The 16,570-nt window shown below is 41.7% G+C and overlaps 2 protein-coding genes across 7 annotated transcripts; both read left to right on the top strand.

Moving 5' to 3' along the window:
- The first annotated feature begins 588 nt into the window (after nucleotides 1–588).
- Nucleotides 589–5,175, top strand: FAM136A (family with sequence similarity 136 member A). 6 transcript variants are annotated; one of them, XM_061210956.1, is made up of 4 exons: nucleotides 645–1,085; nucleotides 1,445–1,539; nucleotides 1,663–1,803; nucleotides 3,622–5,174. In XM_061210956.1, the coding sequence occupies exons 3-4, from the start codon at nucleotides 1,669–1,671 to the stop codon at nucleotides 3,808–3,810; spliced, it is 324 nt and encodes a 107-aa protein (XP_061066939.1). In that variant the 5' UTR covers nucleotides 645–1,085; nucleotides 1,445–1,539; nucleotides 1,663–1,668; the 3' UTR covers nucleotides 3,811–5,174. The 6 variants fall into 6 exon arrangements, with proteins under 6 accessions (XP_061066934.1, XP_061066939.1, XP_061066935.1 ...); XM_061210952.1 differs by having other exon boundaries at nucleotides 1,445–1,564; XM_061210953.1 differs by having other exon boundaries at nucleotides 1,445–1,570.
- Nucleotides 5,176–6,625: 1,450 nt separating this feature from the next.
- On the top strand, nucleotides 6,626–16,322 carry SNRPG (small nuclear ribonucleoprotein polypeptide G). The gene is made up of 4 exons (XM_061211249.1): nucleotides 6,626–6,757; nucleotides 10,354–10,376; nucleotides 11,303–11,427; nucleotides 16,140–16,322. Exons 1-4 carry the CDS (start codon nucleotides 6,726–6,728, stop codon nucleotides 16,188–16,190), a joined length of 231 nt encoding a protein of 76 aa, XP_061067232.1. The 5' UTR covers nucleotides 6,626–6,725; the 3' UTR covers nucleotides 16,191–16,322.
- Nucleotides 16,323–16,570: the final 248 nt, after the last annotated feature.

Below are 16,570 nucleotides of genomic sequence, written 5' to 3'. Positions count from 1 at the left end.
AAGCGTTATGTTAGGTGAAGAAGCCAACCCCCCCCCAAAAGTACATAGGAATGATTTATAAATTCTAGAAAGGGAAAGTGTAATCTGTCGTGATAGAAAGCGGATCAGTGGTTGCCTGGGGTCTGGAGTGGGGAGATAGGGAGAGAATGGGCGGGGATTGACTGGGAAAGGGCAAGGTTTGTTAAAACACATCAAGGTGTTTACATCTAAGATCTGCGCACTTATCTGTTATGTTAATTATATTAAATATTTGTTCACTTTTTTTCATCAGAGATTGGCACAACATTGTAAATACTTCAATTTTTAAAAATAAATACATAAAAATAAATTTAAAGAATTTTAAGGAAGAGAGGGGAAGAGGGACGGAGGGAGGTAGAGGGGAAAATGCAGTCTCGGCGCTTGCACCGCCGGCGGAGGTGGGCGAACCAGGTGAAGAAGGCCGAGAGGTGGGCGGGGACTCCGGTTGTGGGGCCAGGGAGCGCGGGCAGAAGCTAGCCGCCGGGCATGCACTTGCTCCTCTCGGACGCTAGGCGGCGGCGTGGGCCCGGAAAGGGCGCGCCGCGGTGACCCGGGAAGCAGCGGCGAAGGGGCGGGCTCGTGCCCGGGAGTCCATGTGGGCGCCGGCGCGGCACTGAGCAGCGCGGGGTCGCCATGGCGGAGCTGCAGCAGCTCCGGGTGCAGGAGGCGGTGGACTCTATGGTGAAGAGTCTGGAGAGAGAGAACATCCGGAAGATGCAGGTAGCGGGTCGGGGGCCGACCCGGGGGGAGCCAAGGCGGTCCGGGATTCCTGGCCCCTTCCCGCAGCCGCCGCACGATCCCCAGCGCCACTGCCTCCCTCCCCGCAGACCCGGGTCGGGGTGTCCCTGGGGTCGTCGCGGCGTCCTCGGAAGCTCGGCTCACCCTCAGACAGAACTTCTGGAGCTTCGGCTGAGCGGATGAAATCTGTGCTCCCTCGCCATGCGCAAGGCCGTTTGGCCCCCAGGCCAGGCCGGGGGAGGGGGTGTCCCCTGGCCAGGGTTAAGAAGACCCTGGTGTAAGATGTTCGGCCTCCCCGACCTTCCCCACTTGCGCGGCCCCTTCTGCAGGTGAGCAGCCAGAGGCCCGGAAAGAGCACGGCCAGCGTGAAAGACCGGACAGGGGACTGCGCTCGGCCTCCTCCATGGCCAGGTCATGCCCGGTTATGTTGCACCGAACCTGGCTCCACACAGCGCTGGCTTATATGCTGTTCCGCTTTGATCTCCTAAATGTTTTGTGGCTGCTGGTCCTGCTTCCCTAACCGGATTATGGGTTTCCCTTGTAAAGTTGCCCCTGGAGTCAGTGGACCAGTTGCCCCCTGGTGAAATGTAGGTTACTAGATTGCTGACCTCTGAACCCTGTGGTTTAGGCACCAGGTTTTCAGAACTTGGCTTCATCTGACCCTCCACCACCTTCCCTGTCCACCCAGCCTTCGATTCAACAAGTGCCAATGAGCTAGCGGCAAGGAGGCTGTGAAACACTACGCTAGGCACCGAGGATAATGTTCCCGTTCGTGGTTTTAAGGTCCTGATGTCTATTCTAAGGAGAGGTGCGGGTATGATGCTTCTCCTAGCCTCTGTTGCACTCTGTGGTCATCTCTGTCCCGGAGGCTTTGCTACCTAACATCCCTCTGCCCTCCCCCCACAGGGCCTCATGTTCCGGTGCAGCGCCGGCTGTTGTGAGGACAGCCAGGCGTCCATGCAGCAAGTGCACCAGTGCATTGAGCGCTGCCATGCACCTCTGGCTCAAGCCCAGGCCCTGGTGACCAGCGAGTTGGAGAAGTTCCAGGTGAGGAATATCCCAAACAGATGACTCTAGCCCTTGATGTTGCTCTTTTGCAGATGACAAGCATTTGTTCAAAACTCTTAGCTTTAGTGTCTTGGTTCTGTGTTAACATTTGTGACAGTCCTATGGCCAACTACTCTTTACACAGTTTCAAATTTTGGAAAAAGTCCTGGAGATTGAGTGCTGTAAAAATTTCCCATAGAAACAATGTAAAAGGGAGTTAACCAAGGGAGTTCATGACCAAGAGCCTTATGTTTTTTTCCCCCATAGATACCAAATATATATGTATACTGTACAGTATAAAGCTTTCTAAAACATACTGATTCATTCTTACAACAGCAGAATCCCCAGGAAAGTGGAATGGGCCAGTCTTTAAAGCGTACAGATTAGAACAAGATCCTGCCATCATTTTGTGGATATACCCACCCAGGATGCTCCTACTTGCTACACTCAGGGGGCAGCTCCTGTGTCACTGAAGAGCGGCCATTTATATGAAGCATTATTATTGTTGACTCACTGATGCCTGACTCACAAGCCTCTTTGAGGTCACTAAGAGCCCCCCTACAGTATCCCTCTCTGGAGCAAAGGGTATCCACAACTTCCTTTTACTCCCTTCCTTTGGATATACTTTCCTGGAACTTGGGGAAGCAGGGCCCACCTCTGAACCAGTTTTCATAGCCTGGGATTCTGTTCAAATGGAAAAATTATATCTAATGTGATACATTTTTACATTCTATATAAAATTCTTCAAAATTACTGACACTATAAAAGAATAACTTCTCCAAGATCATGGAACTTCAGGGGGTTTCTTTGTGTTTGACACCTTATTTTACAGATAGGGTCTTTCAATATTTGATTCTTGAATTACTGTACAACTTTCTTCTTCCATTCACTTTTCACTCCTCCAACCAGACTTACTTTTCCTCTGTGCCAGACCACTCTTGCCACTCCCCTCCATGGGAGTGGTCAGTTCTCATTCTTCATCTTACTCAACCTACCTGCATCATTGGCACAGTGGGTTACTCTCCCCCTCCTTAAAAATCTGTACTCAGTTGGCCACCAGGATAGGATGGCTCACTCTCCTGGCTTTCCACCTCTCTCCCTCTCTCCTTTCTTGTTCTCATTTACTGTTTTTTTCCCTCTCCAACCTCTGAAGAGCACTGGAGTGCCCAGGGCTGTCCTTGGATCTTTTTTCTTTTCAATCTAGTTCTCTACTCATAGCAAATATCATCTATATGCTGACAACTCCTACATTCATATCTTTAGACCAGCTTCACTCCTGATCTCCAGATTCATATATCCAACTGTTTCCCCCAACATCTCCACTTATTTATTTTGTTTGTCTCTCTTCCCTCACTGGAATATCAGTTCAATGAAGGCAAGGACTTTATCTGTTTTACTCATTGCTGTATTCCCCAACATTAGAAGAGTCCCTAGCACATAGTAGATGCTCAATAAATATTCGTTGAATTGAGTATTTTTCTGTAGCAAGGACAGACCTTATAAAATCAAGGTGTTTGAAAGTCTGTAGTTGAGTAACAGTAGCCTCTACTTCCTTCTCACCTCCTGGAAGGGGCTTCTGTACAATTTATTCTATTATTCACCTGCTTTCTAGTGATGCTTTCCCTGGGCCCTCATGGTGCCACCCTCTGTTTCAATCAGGACAATCTTGGTTAATTGCATGATAGTGTCACTTTAATTGATCAAGATAATCCACGTAATACGTAGAAAAATACGTAGCACAGAGCCTGGCACGTGATAAGCATTTGGTACATAAAGGTCAGCCTTTCAGTTCCTCTACCCTTTTCCCTCTTGCCGCAGGACCGCCTGGCCCGGTGCACTATGCATTGCAACGACAAAGCCAAAGATTCAATCGATGCGGGGAGTAAAGAGCTTCAGGTGAAGCGCCAGCTGGAGAGTTGCGTGACCACGTGTGTGGATGACCACATGAACCTCATCCCAACCATGACCAAGAAGATGAAGGAGTCTCTCTCATCCATTGGGAAATAGATGTCTGCTATTGGCCATCGGGGCTGAAGGCAGGAATCTATTTAAAAAGAGAAATGGGGATTTGGGTTTTCTAAAGAAAGTTTATGAATGAGGAAATTAAGGACGGCAGCAAGTTTAAGGTCTATATCACTTGCCTCTGGACACTGGTTCCTTTGTGTTTGAAACCTAGAAAGTGAAAAAACCTGGTGCTAAAATTGGGGTCAGAGATAGCACAGGAGAGTTTTTGTGAGCCTGAATTTCACGTGGCAAGTGCTTATCCTGGCAACAGGGAGTCTCCCTTGTACCAAACCAGAGACCTCCAAGGTACCAGATTCTCTTAGTACACAGATACCAACAGGCTGGCAGGTTCATCTGACCTGCTTATGATCTGGTGGAGTGTGAGGAGAGATGTTTCTATTTGTTGCCAACCTCCTGTTTACCAGAAGGATCACTACAACATTTTCCACAAACTGGAAATAAAACAAAATCCATGAGGTCACTAATTTAGAAGGGGAAAGGGGGCTTCTGGGAATTTGTTTTGCGTGGTTTTGTTTTATATACAAGGGCATGAAGCTACTTTAAGATGTAGAGTTGGGAGAGGTAGTTTCGATAAAAACTTTGAAAGGGTCCTTGTGGATATTCATTTCTGGCCATCAGGATGTGGATGCGCATTTCTTAAAATTCTCACACATGACATTTTTCAGCCTGGAGACCCTGCAAAAATATAAGAAGCGCTATCACACTGGTAGGGGAAGCAAACCTTCCCTCTGACTGGCAGCCATGATGAGTCCTGAGGCTGTCAGCAGCAGAGTCAGCTGAGTGACAAGACAATCTTGCAGTGACACTCACCCTTGAAGGGAAAGGGGATTTTGATTGTGCTATATGCTAGTATTCAAGAATGAACAGTGAAAGGGGAATTGTTAGCTGCTTAATTAAGAGAGTTATGAAGTACTGGCTTTGGAAAAATCTGGTTTGCATAAAACAAAATAGAATGAAAGCCGAAACCCAGTATTGCTTACTTTGCCCCCTGTAATAACAGAGCTCTGTTGAAACAATCCCTTGGCAACACGAAGGTCAAAGGAGAAAAAGTAAGCAACTCAGGGGCAAGCTGTAACTCCTTTAGAGCAAAAAACGGGACAGCCCTCCGTTACCAAATGCTACTTTTGCGACATGCGTTGTTCTTGCCCCAGTTCTGGCACCTTATCGTTTTATTAAGGACCTTGTTGTGTTTTTACCAACTTATTACTTGAAATGATAATGTAGCCTGTCTGTTTGCTGTTTCAAGACTGTGATATATTTTCCTAGTGGTTTGGTTTTAAAAATACATAAGACTTTATTTTTCTTCCACTATTGTGTTTCTTTCCTTATATCTGGGCAGTGAATATATAACTTTGTCAGGATGCTTCTCTTTGTAATGTGTGAAATAAATTTAAGAGGTCCAGGGGAGTGAAAATTAGTTATATGTTATGGTTCAGATGCTTGTAAATGGGAAGAACTTTGAGGGCATGCTAGGACACTACAAATTGAAGTCCGTTAATGTAAAAAGAAACTATAAGGCTGAAAAAGAAATTCAATATCCACATCAGGTCTCTAGCTTCAACTAAACACTAACAACAAAAAATGGAAAAGACAGACAGTTATGACCCCTCTAGAGAAAATGCAATGTCTGGGATTTTGAGTACCAAGAGGGTACAAAATAGATGAGTTTAAGTCTTTACTATCACTGGTATTTAAATAGAGTCATTCCTGAACATTAGGAATGAACTGAATCTTGTAGAACCATCCCCTACTTAAAATCACTAATGCTTTTCTATTTTGGCCTAAGTCTCCTATAATCCCAATTGTATCTGATTCATAAATGTGGATGCACCTATTTTGGATAACTTAACTAGGAACAAGTCAGAGACCACTTTTTACACCTACACTCTTGACTTGAAAATCAATACCTCGTATTAGAGATCGTTTGTGTTCGTATTAGAGATCATTTGTGTGCTGCACTCCACGTTTTATACAGAGAGACAGTGTATGTTAAGTGGGGTTTTGGAGGCATTGTTAACAAGCATTGCAGGACCGACCATGGGGAATACACTTCTGGGCTCTAGATTCAAAGTCTTGGAAATTGAGGCCAAATCACCCTCTCTTATGGTGCAGAGGTCACTCACTAACTGAGCTGTTACCAGAACCCTAGACTTAGCATGACATTCTCCTATGGGAGTATAGGCAAACCTCCGAGATACTGCAGGTTCTGTTGGAGACCACCACAGTGAAGCAAATGTCTCAATAAAGCAAGTCACATGAATTATTTGGTATGATCACAGATCACCATAACAAATGTGATGAAAAAGTTTGAAATACTGTAAGAATTACCAAAATGACACAGAGACACCAAGTGAACAAATGCTGTTGGAAAAAGAAAAAATGGCACTAAGATTTGTTAGACTCAGGGTTGCCACAAACCTTCCTTCTGTTTAAAACAAAAACAAAAACGCAGCATCTGCAAAGCACAACAAAGGGCAGCGCAATAAATGGACATATCCCCACACATGCAAATAAATATTAGGGGCCCACTCCTCTAGAGCTTATTTTCATTTGGTACATATGAATAAGATAAATGTTGCAACCCACAAAGACGGAATTAACCAGTGTCCTTCCGAAGCTAGAGGCGCACCCCGATTTTACAAAAGAGAAAGAACGGGCTCCTGAAGGCCCCTTCCCTCCGTCCTGGCCAATCGCTGGTGACGCAACCGGAAGCTTGGGACTGATCTACACGCTCAGGCCTTCCCTAAGTATCGCGAGATGAAACGGGAAAGCGGCCGACAATCAATTGGCTAACGGGATCAGTGACGTCAGACGCAAAGCGCCGGGCCTACTGCCGGAGCGTGAGGGACGACTCGAATTCCGTTTGGAGGCATCTTTGAGCTCCTCGAGTAGACATCATGAGCAAAGCTCACCCTCCCGAGTTGAAGAAGTAAGTATGCGTGAGGGCCGCGCCCAAATGGCAGCTTATTTGTGTGCCTCGGGTTCCTTAGATCCTCCGCCATTCCCGAGAGTGCGCCTGGCGTGCGTCTTCTGGTCCGTAGATCCGGGCTAGTGTCCCGCGCTTCGGGGCCTAAGACCCGCTCAGACGTAGCATTTCGGCCCGGTGGGCAAGGTTACCAGAGGCAGCAAGGCGCCTCCGTCCGCCGAGTTGCATCCCAGGCCCGAGCTCCAGGCCCCGTCTCCCGCACGCTCTCGCTCGTTACTTGAAGATCTCGAATGCCACCCTTTGTTGAACATCTTGACTAGCATCATGTTCTAGATAAGGTGGCTGGAGAGTAATTCTATAAGGAACTGAGGAGATGGGTGGAATGGAAGTGTTTGATAGTATCTGAGGAATCAAAACCCGCCTTAATCTTAGAGTGTGTTTGTAGCTGTTTCTTTGAGCTTTAACTTAGAAATCACATTCCTTTTTCTTGTTTTCTTGTTCTTAGGTTAAACTTGAGTGTCGTGTGATATCTTGCTCTGTTAACAGAGCTGTGTGAAAATATTCATTTTTTCTAATTAGAGAAGGCTAGGTTGTTTGGGGGGCGGGGGTGGGATTTGAACCCAGTAAAGTCAACTCAAAGTAGGATATTCCTACTTTAGATAATGCCCAGTTTAAAGTTTTAGCGTCCTCAAACACTCTTGGCTGAACTTAGCATGGTCCATGTTTCCTAAGTAACTTCTCTGTCTTGTTTATACTATGTAATGCCAGAATTCTGCGTGTAGTAGTTGGATAGCACAAAGGATGGAAAATTGGTCCAGGGATCAGTTTGTGAGGCAGCCAGCCATCTGGTCTGCCGTGTGTACAGTTCATTTATTATCAGCCCCATAAAGAAGTCAGACTTAAGGAAGAGTTCATATTTAATGATTTTACACTTAAAGGCACATTTGTATTGAAGCCATCTTTTGTGCAAAAACTCCGTGTGTATTTTAGTTGGATCTGTTATTTAAGACAATTATTAAATCATAAGCCTAACATTAAGAAAAACATTATTGCCGTGAAAATGCTTACCCAAGTTATCCTTTTATTGGTGAGCTGGTAAAATCTTACGTGTCCTTTGGCTTCATCAGGAACTGGTGAAATGGTAATTATTATTTTTTTTTTTTAATTTTATTTATTTATTTATTTATTTATTTATGGCTGTGTTGGGTCTTCGTTTCTATGCGAGGGCTTTCTCTAGTTGTGGCAAGTGGGGGCCACTCTTCATCGCAGTGCGCGGGCCTCTCACTATCGCGGTCTCTCCCGCTGCGGGGCACAGGGTCCAGACGCGCAGGCTCAGTAATTGTGGCTCACGGGCCCAGTTGCTCCGCGGCATGTGGGATCTTCCCAGACCAGGGCGCGAACCCTTGTCCCCTGCATTGGCAGGCAGATTCTCAACCACTGCGCCACCAGGGAAGCCCGGTAATTATTTTTTAACAGAAGGACCATTCTCTATTTGTAAGGTTTCCTTTTTGATTCTTAAGACATTATTTGAGAATTTCAGAGGATGAAACTAGTTTTAATACCTTTCTCTTCTTATCTCTAGATTTCATGAATTGTGAAATCCTGGCAGGTCTGCCTCCAAAATGACTTAATTTTTTTCTTCCTTTACTTTCTCACAAATAACCATCTTTTATACTTTTATACCATCCTCCTGGTTTAGCATAACGCAGTGGTTCTTTTTTTTTTTTTAAAGAATCAATTTTATTTATTTTATTTATTTATTTTGGTTGCGTCAGGTCTTCGTTGCTGCACATGGGTTTTCTGTAGTTGTGGCGAGCAGGGGCTACTATTCGTTGTGGTGCCCGGGGTTATTCTTACGGTGGCCTCTCCTGTTGCGGAGCACAGGCTCCAGGCGTGCGGGCTTCAGTAGTTGTGGCACACAGGCTCAGTAGTTGTGGCTTACGGGCTCTAGAGCGCAGGCTCAGTAGTTGTGGCACACGGGCTTAGTTGCTCCGCGGCATGTGGGATCCTCCCGGACCAGGGATCGAACCCGTGTCTCCTGCATTGGCAGGCGGACTCTTAACCACTGCGCCACTAGGGAAGTCCCCTAACTCAGTGGTTCTTAACTGAGGGGATGGGAGTCTGGTTCTATCAGCATCTAGAAGGAAGAGGCCAGGGTTGCTGCTAAAACTTTCTACGATGCACTGGATATCATGCAACAACAGAATTATCGGGCCCCAGATTTCAGTATGCTGAGGTTGAGATACCCTGGCCTAACCAAATTCTTCGTCCTGCTCTTAAAAGTCAATGCCAGAGTAGTCTTTTTTTTTTTCTTCCAGTTTTTTTGAGATATAATTGACATACAGCATTGTGTAAGTTTAAGGTGTATAGCGTAATGATTTGACTTACACATGCCACAGTAGTCTTGCCATTGGCTGGTTCTGCTGCAATAACTTATTGCTGTATACATAACAAAGTCCAGATTTCTTGACCCAACATTCAAGCTCCTCCATCAGAAATCGAGGCACCAAATATTACACACACTAACATTTGAGTGCTGTGTTCTCCAGCCAAACTGAACCATTTGATTTTGCTCAAACTTTTTCACTGCTGTGTGACTTTGGAAATTTTACTTAACCTTTCTGAGCCTCAGTTCCCCATCTATTAAATGCTGATACTTATTATTAATTTGTATGTATGTAATTTATAAAAGCCATCATAGGATTAAATAAGCTCATGTGTGTTATATTTGTTTTATATAACATATCCTATTAAAATAGATTATTTTATATATCATACTGTGTCTTTTTATTTGTAAAAACCTATCTTCTTGCACCTTCTGTCAGGCCCTTTCTCTTATTTATCTTTGAATTCTCCCATGATTTATATTAAAATTGAATGAAATTTCATATTTTTTAGCCTATAACTGGAAGAGGTAAAAACTGGTTTGACTACATGTCTTCATATTCTCATACTACCCTGCTGAGATGGAATTTCCTTGTTTAATTCAGATTATTTAAAACTTCAAAATATGTATTTATTTTGCTAAAGCGTAATTATGTGTTGAAGACTATCCTGAACACTTAAGATTGATGTTTAGTATTAAATAAAACAACACTACGTATTGTCTCAAATATAAAATAAAATAAAATAAAATAAAATATCTATTGGATTGGGTATAGTTTGATTACCTTCTGGTTTCTTCACAACTTTGTTTGGTTTTGGAAATAACTAAAAATATAACCAAATCTTTGTTTTTCTGTTATGGTTGTAAAATCCTGTCATTGAAAGTTAGGTCAGTATTGAACAACAAGAATGGTTTGTAATTCACATCAGTATAAAGATGCAATTTAATGTACATTAATATATTATAAATCCATTCCATTTTTGTTTATTATCTTCCCCTTCCCAAATCACATTGCTCGGTTAGTATAAGTACTAACTGAGGTAGCCCATCACTCTCTCATCCTTTACCACAGTATAGTTATTACTCTTTTAAATTTCATTATTCCTATTGTGTATATTTTAACAGATTATCTTGACTATACCTACTTTTGTGCTTACTTGTGCTTAAATTTTTTTAATTAGTTACATAATCTTTACCCCTTTTGCTTTTTCAGATTTATGGACAAGAAGTTATCATGTAAGTCTTTTTGGTTTTTTATTTTCGGGGTTTTTTTTTTTAATATTAAATTCGTTTTTACATGTGCCTTGGCAGTATATAATGTTTGAAGGAGCAACATTATAAAAATTCAAAGCACACAGAACCTCTAATTCATATCCATTAATTAAGCAGGTTTATCAAAATTCTAACTAGACAGTTTTATTTACTTAATTTCTGATACTTAGTAAGTTTCACAGTACTTCAGACTTTTCATTATTTCATATAAGCCCTCTCTCACTTTGATAAAATTAACAGTATTTTCTATTTTATATTTGAAAACTTAACTTTTTTCCTTTAAACAAAGGACAGACAAGGACTAAAAATCTAACCTGTACAGTACTCGAAGTATATAGGGGTTAAGACCATGGCTTTAGGGGCAAGCAGCCTTCAGTTTGAATTCCAGCTGTACCCCACAGTAACTGTATAATCTTGAACCAGTTACTTAAAAATGCTATACTTCAGTTCCTTCATAAAAAGTCAGGATAATTCTACTTTATAGGATTCTTATAAGTTTAAATGTGGAAGTAAATGTAAAATGTTTAGCCCAGTGCTTGGCACATAGTAAAGATAGTAGATTATACATCTCAAATACCTGGGTTTTATCTCACCTAATTTTTTTTTTTTAATGTATTTATTTGGTTGCTCTGGGTCTTTAGTTGCGGCAGGCGGGCTCCTTAGTTGAGGCAGGTGGGCTCCTTAGTTGCGGCATGCGAACTCTTAGTTGTGGCATGCACGTGGGATCTGGTTTCCTGACCAGGGATCAAACCTGGGCCCCCTGCATTGGGAGTGCAGAGTCTTAACCACTGCACCACCAGGGAAATCCCTATCTCACCTAATTTTTAATGAATAGTTGAGTTGATAATTAATGGTCAGTTTTATTAAAATGTCTTTTTCCCTTTACACAGTGAAATTAAATGGTGGCAGACATGTCCAAGGAATATTGAGGGGATTTGATCCCTTTATGAATCTTGTGATAGATGAATGTGTGGAGATGGCAACTAGTGGGCAACAGAACAATATTGGAATGGTGGTAAGTAAAGACACAAGGTTTCTCTTAGAGATTTCATTTTTCTTTTGGAATAAGCATTAACGTCCCTTCTATCAAACTCTTGGGTTAAACTGAAGTTAGGCAAATTTCAGGCAAGATTAGACATTCCATCTCCCTTTTAGTTTAACTTAATGACAGTTATTCAACTGTGATAATATCCCAGTTACCTGTAGGTTAGATCTGAATCTTACACAGAACCCACTGAGGTCCTTAGACTTGAAATGGCTGTTAGAAATCATTTTTGAGCTTTATTCTATAATAGAGACCCGTACTTGTTCCTTCATTAGAGCGGTAGTTCTCAATCTTAGTTGTATTTTAGAATCAAATTAGTCTGGGATGCAGCCTAGAGTTTTTTAAAGTTCCCAGATGAAATGGTACAGATGAACTTATTTGCAAAGCAGAAATAGAGACAAAGATGTAGAGAACAAATTTATGGTTACGGGGGCCGGCAGGCAGGGGTGATTTGGGAGATTGGGATTGACATATATACAGCACTGTGTGTAAAATAGATAACTAATGAGAACCTACTGTATAGCACAGGGAACTCAATACTCTGTAATGGCCTCTATGGGAAAAGAATCTAAAAAAGAGTGGATATATGTATATGTATAACAGATTCACTTTGCTGTACAGCAGAAACTAACACAACATTGTAAACCAACTATACTCCAATAAAAAAAATTTTTTTAAAGTTCCCCAGGTGATTCTAATGTAAGGCAAAGATTAACCAGTGATTCAGAGCATTTACAATCAATTAGTCATTGAGGAGTTTTTTTAAAAGCAAGCAAACAAAAATTATGCCTAGAGTCCACTTCAAAGCAATTGAAACTGTATCTCTAAGGGTGCTGCTCTCTTTTTTTGTTAAAAGATACTGTGTAATTTTAATGTGTAGTGAGGATTACTGCTTATCAAACTTTAACATGCCATGAATTCCCAGGAAATCTTGTTAAAATGCAGATCCTAATTCAGTAGGTATGGGATGGAACCTGAGATTTTGCATTTCTAACAAGTGCCCATTTGATGCAGATCTGCCAGGTCACAGATCACACTTTTGGGATTTAATTGTATATATAATTAACCTAGATTTTCTGGTTTATCACACTCAAAAAGTAGTCAAGGTAAAAGTTGCAAGGGATACAATGACAGCCATTCACATGGAAGAAAATAGGAGGAAAACAGATGCTGACTTCTTAATCATAGGAGCAAACATTTCTGCATTCAGTAGGCCATAGTGGTATGACTACTGAAGAACAGTTTTTGATGTTTGTCAACAAGACCCAGACTTTGAATTCCACTCTGCCCAACACAGGACAATATACCCAGTAAGTGTTAAGTCTGAGTTACTTGGGCAAGGTGAATCAAAACAGACAACTTAGCTTTAGCAAATCATTGAGCATGTAGATCTCTAAGAGGTGGTAAGAGTTCCTAATCATTAACCTTGATTTTGCCTCACTTTTTAAAGTTTGAGCAGTAAAAGGGTGTAATTTTTTAATCACCCTTTCCAAGGCTTGTGTTATTGCTTATTTCAAGTGTATTTCCATTACTGCATTTTGAAAAGCAAATCAGTAGTCAGGATTAGAGAAACAACTTGGAATCTCTAGCTATGAGACTCCCCACCCACCCCCACACGTTTCATGTAAGCCTGCCTTCTTTCCAGGTACAGTCTCCTTGAGCTTCTGTTAAAAATGAATAAAAGTATGGGCAAATCATTAGCAGCAGTTTCTTATAAAAACAGTTTTAAAATACCCCAAGATTTCCCCCTAGCAATTCCTTTTACAGATTAGGAAATCTTCATTCTAATAGAGGGTAGATTAGGATTTTGGTTCATATCTCAACAAATTTGCTAAAAAAGGATTCAAGAAGGAATTGACATCTAAAGTTCTTAACTTGGGAAGATAACTTTTTAGAGAATGTGTGGCACTTCTCGGAATTTTTATCGGAGAAGGAATTGAGCCTAGATCATGGATCTTTCTCATAATTTTCTCCCTAAATTTTGATGGGCTTAATTTTCTTTACACGGAAATTGGTTAAAAGCAGTGTCCTCCCAAGTCGTTCAAATAATGAGCACCTACTTACCATGTTAGGCAGTCTGCTACTCCACCTCTGATGGGTGTTGTGTGACTAAAAATTAAAGTCTTGTGTTAGTAGGTGCTAATTCTTGTGGCTGAGTTCACTTTGAAAATGAAATAGTGATAATATATCAATCGTCTTTAATTTAAAAAACAGTGTAAAGAAAATGGAAGGATGGCTTTTCTAAGGAAAAGAGGGGAAACAAGTTACAGTTTTGTTTTTTCACAAGTTGTTTGGCTAAGGAGACAGTTATGTTGGCTTCGTTATTCCCTTGTCCAATCAGTGACCCATTGAGGCCATTGAAATTACTTAATTAAATTAAGTAATTTAATTAAGCTATTAAATTAAGAATAGTATTAAGAATGTGTGTATTCTGAAGGGGGGGTAATTTGTTTTGGGGATCTGTCAGGTGGATAATTACATAACAATGTCTCGACTAGCCTCTTATCTTTTGAGACACCCCCAGAGTAGTCAGTAGCCTCAACTCTGTCTTATTCTCTAAAGATTCTGCTCCACTCCAAGGTTCCCCTAAGAATGTAGTAAAAATTGTGTCTTTTTTTGATGCTACATATTTCAGGTGATCAGGCTTTGTGCTTCTGTAGCTCCATATTATGTTTGTATTCTTTATTAGGCAGTTGTGCCCTTGCAAGAGACTTAAAAAGCCTGAGCAACACTTTGCCAAAACTTAGTATTGAAGCCCAATGAAGGAGCAATATGGAATTCGGGACCTGATGGCTCCAGTTTGATTTGGAGAATGGGGCCTCGAGCACAGTGGGAAAAGAGGTAGAGCACTGCACAACAGAGGTGTTCACGACAAACCTTAACTGTGTATTATGTGAGAAGGCAAAGAAGTGTGTGATACCATTTTAGAAAATGTTGATGAAAGTAGTGGTTTTGTTTTTTAATGATGGCAAAAAGGAAAAGCCCGCAGATCTGAAAATCTTAGTTACCTGAAATAACTTCTCTCCACCACCCTTCACGTCTAGGGAAAGTGTCAGAAAGGGACAAATTTAGGAGGGAGCTAGGAAAGAAGCCTACTTGTTTTTCATGCTTTTATCCGTGAGATGTGATGTTCATCATCTGTTGCAAATAAGCCAGCAGTTTAAAACTCTTGAGAACTAGGTAATCATGTTGTTTAGCTTTCTTCTTTTCCTGACTTGCAAGAAGAGGAAGAGTCTGTAGTTTCCTTCAACCCCCATTGTCATTTTCAGGGCCTTGTTCTCTTTAATGCAGCTCTTTAATTCTTTGCCACCTTCTCACCATACTCATTGCTGTTTGTCTCTGCCAGGCTCCAAGACACTTTCCCACCTGTCACGTTCCTTTCCAGTCTGTCAGCTGCGGTAATCACATGGAGGTTCATTTGTTTACTTAACAGTACTTACTGAACCTTTTGTGTGCCTGCCACAGCTTAGGCACTGGGGATGGTGCACCAAGCAAAGTCCCTGCCTCATAGAAATGACACTGGAGTGAGGAAGATAGTAAATAATAGTGTATGTAATAAATAAAGCAAGTAGAATGAGAGGAGAAAAGAACAAGTTACAGCTGTTTTTACACCACCTGCCTACAAGCATAGCTCCACTTTGATCTTACTCAGAATGCCTCCATTTCTAATGAATCGTTCCACATCCCTCATCCCCCTCCTGTCCTTTTCACCTGTCCAGCTCTACGTGAGCTGATCTGTGATTGCATTACCTGCAGTCCACCAGGGGCTCCTTGTTTTCATAGTCCCCTTCCAGTTTGACTTTTTTTTCTATCCCTCTTTACCAGCCATTACCAGCCATTTCACCTATGCTGTCATGAGTATCCTGGCTTATCTTTTATAGAATGGCTACTATATCAGGCACTGTGCCCCTGGGGCCTTTTCTTTATAACTTTTCTTCCTGCCTCTAAGTCTCCCCCACCCCCATTCTCTTATATACGCTTTTGCCAAAACAGTGGTCATTCCCCAGCTCTGAAACTGTCACTGGTTCATTGTTGGTTTCATGATGCTTTCCAAACACTTTTAAGATTGGTGTTTGAGGCCTTCTAAGATTAGGTGCAAACTGTCTTTGTTTACCACTTCCTTTCATAACCGTTTACTTTATTCAGATTAGATTTTTCCTTATCCCCTTACACTTTTTCATCTCAGTTCTGTCTAGAATTTCCTATCTTCCTGTCAAAATTGTATCCAATTTTCAAGACCCAGCTAAAATGTCATCTTCAGAAATCCTACTTTTTCCAACTTCCATCCTGGTTTGTTCCCTCAATGATCTTATACCCCTAAACTGACTGATGTATTCTACTGTACCTATTTTTCCCACTAACTTATGGATCCCTTAGGGGCAGGGATGGGCATTTCATTTGAGTCCTGCAGTTTAAGTGAAATGGGTCATTGGAGACTGGTCTCAAAAAGGTACTTGTTAGCCTTCGGTCTAGATGTGCATCTCATTATGAAGGGCTTAGTGGCTTCATGTCATTATTAAAAGACTGGAATTATTTTGCGTTCCTGTGACCAGGAAAAAAGCCTCACAAACTGACATTTAATAACTGAAAAACCATTAATGATTTGATGAAATCAATTAATCATCATTGATATGTCTGTTAAATGAATTGTGTTCTTTTCAAATTCATTTTCTCTTTCTTAGGTAATACGAGGAAATAGTATCATCATGTTAGAAGCTTTGGAACGAGTATGAACAATGGCTGTCTTCAGAGAAATCAACTGCTTCCACATGTCCCCTCTCTACATTTTACTACAATGAAAATTGGGTCGTGTACATTTTCTTACTGAACTTTTTTGTTAAATAAACTTCTGTAATAGTCAAAAATGCTTTCTCAGCTGTTCTGAACATAGAAGATTTGCTCTTATTCTGATTTTTTTCTATCATGACCTGTTCCTGGTTGTGACTGATTTGTTCACGGGTGTTGTTTTTGGTTTTTTCTGTTTTTTGGGGGGGTTTTTTGGCCATGCTGGGTCTTCGTAGTTGCGCGCGGGCTTTCTCTAGTTGCAGTGAGCAGGGGCTACTCTTTGTTGCGGTGCACGGGCTTCTCATTGTGGTGGCTTCTCTCGTTGCAG

This window comes from Eubalaena glacialis, chromosome 14 (assembly GCF_028564815.1).
Source record: "Eubalaena glacialis isolate mEubGla1 chromosome 14, mEubGla1.1.hap2.+ XY, whole genome shotgun sequence".
Lineage (NCBI taxonomy): Eukaryota > Metazoa > Chordata > Mammalia > Artiodactyla > Balaenidae > Eubalaena > Eubalaena glacialis.
The sequence above is the reverse complement of the archived record's forward strand: the minus strand, read 5'-3'. Positions and strand labels throughout refer to the sequence as shown.

Bases quoted from the DNA above. Each gene is read 5' to 3' on its own strand.
- FAM136A (XM_061210951.1), top strand. From the start codon at position 652: ATGGCGGAGCTGCAGCAGCTCCGGGTGCAGGAGGCGGTGGACTCTATG. The intron at 739-1,662 runs GTAGCGGGTCGG...CTCCCCCCACAG, and splicing joins AGAACATCCGGAAGATGCAG to GGCCTCATGTTCCGGTGCAG. The intron at 1,804-3,621 runs GTGAGGAATATC...CTCTTGCCGCAG, and splicing joins GCGAGTTGGAGAAGTTCCAG to GACCGCCTGGCCCGGTGCAC.
- SNRPG (XM_061211249.1), top strand. From the start codon at position 6,726: ATGAGCAAAGCTCACCCTCCCGAGTTGAAGAA. The intron at 6,758-10,353 runs GTAAGTATGCGT...TTGCTTTTTCAG, and splicing joins CACCCTCCCGAGTTGAAGAA to ATTTATGGACAAGAAGTTAT. The intron at 11,428-16,139 runs GTAAGTAAAGAC...TCTCTTTCTTAG, and splicing joins AGAACAATATTGGAATGGTG to GTAATACGAGGAAATAGTAT.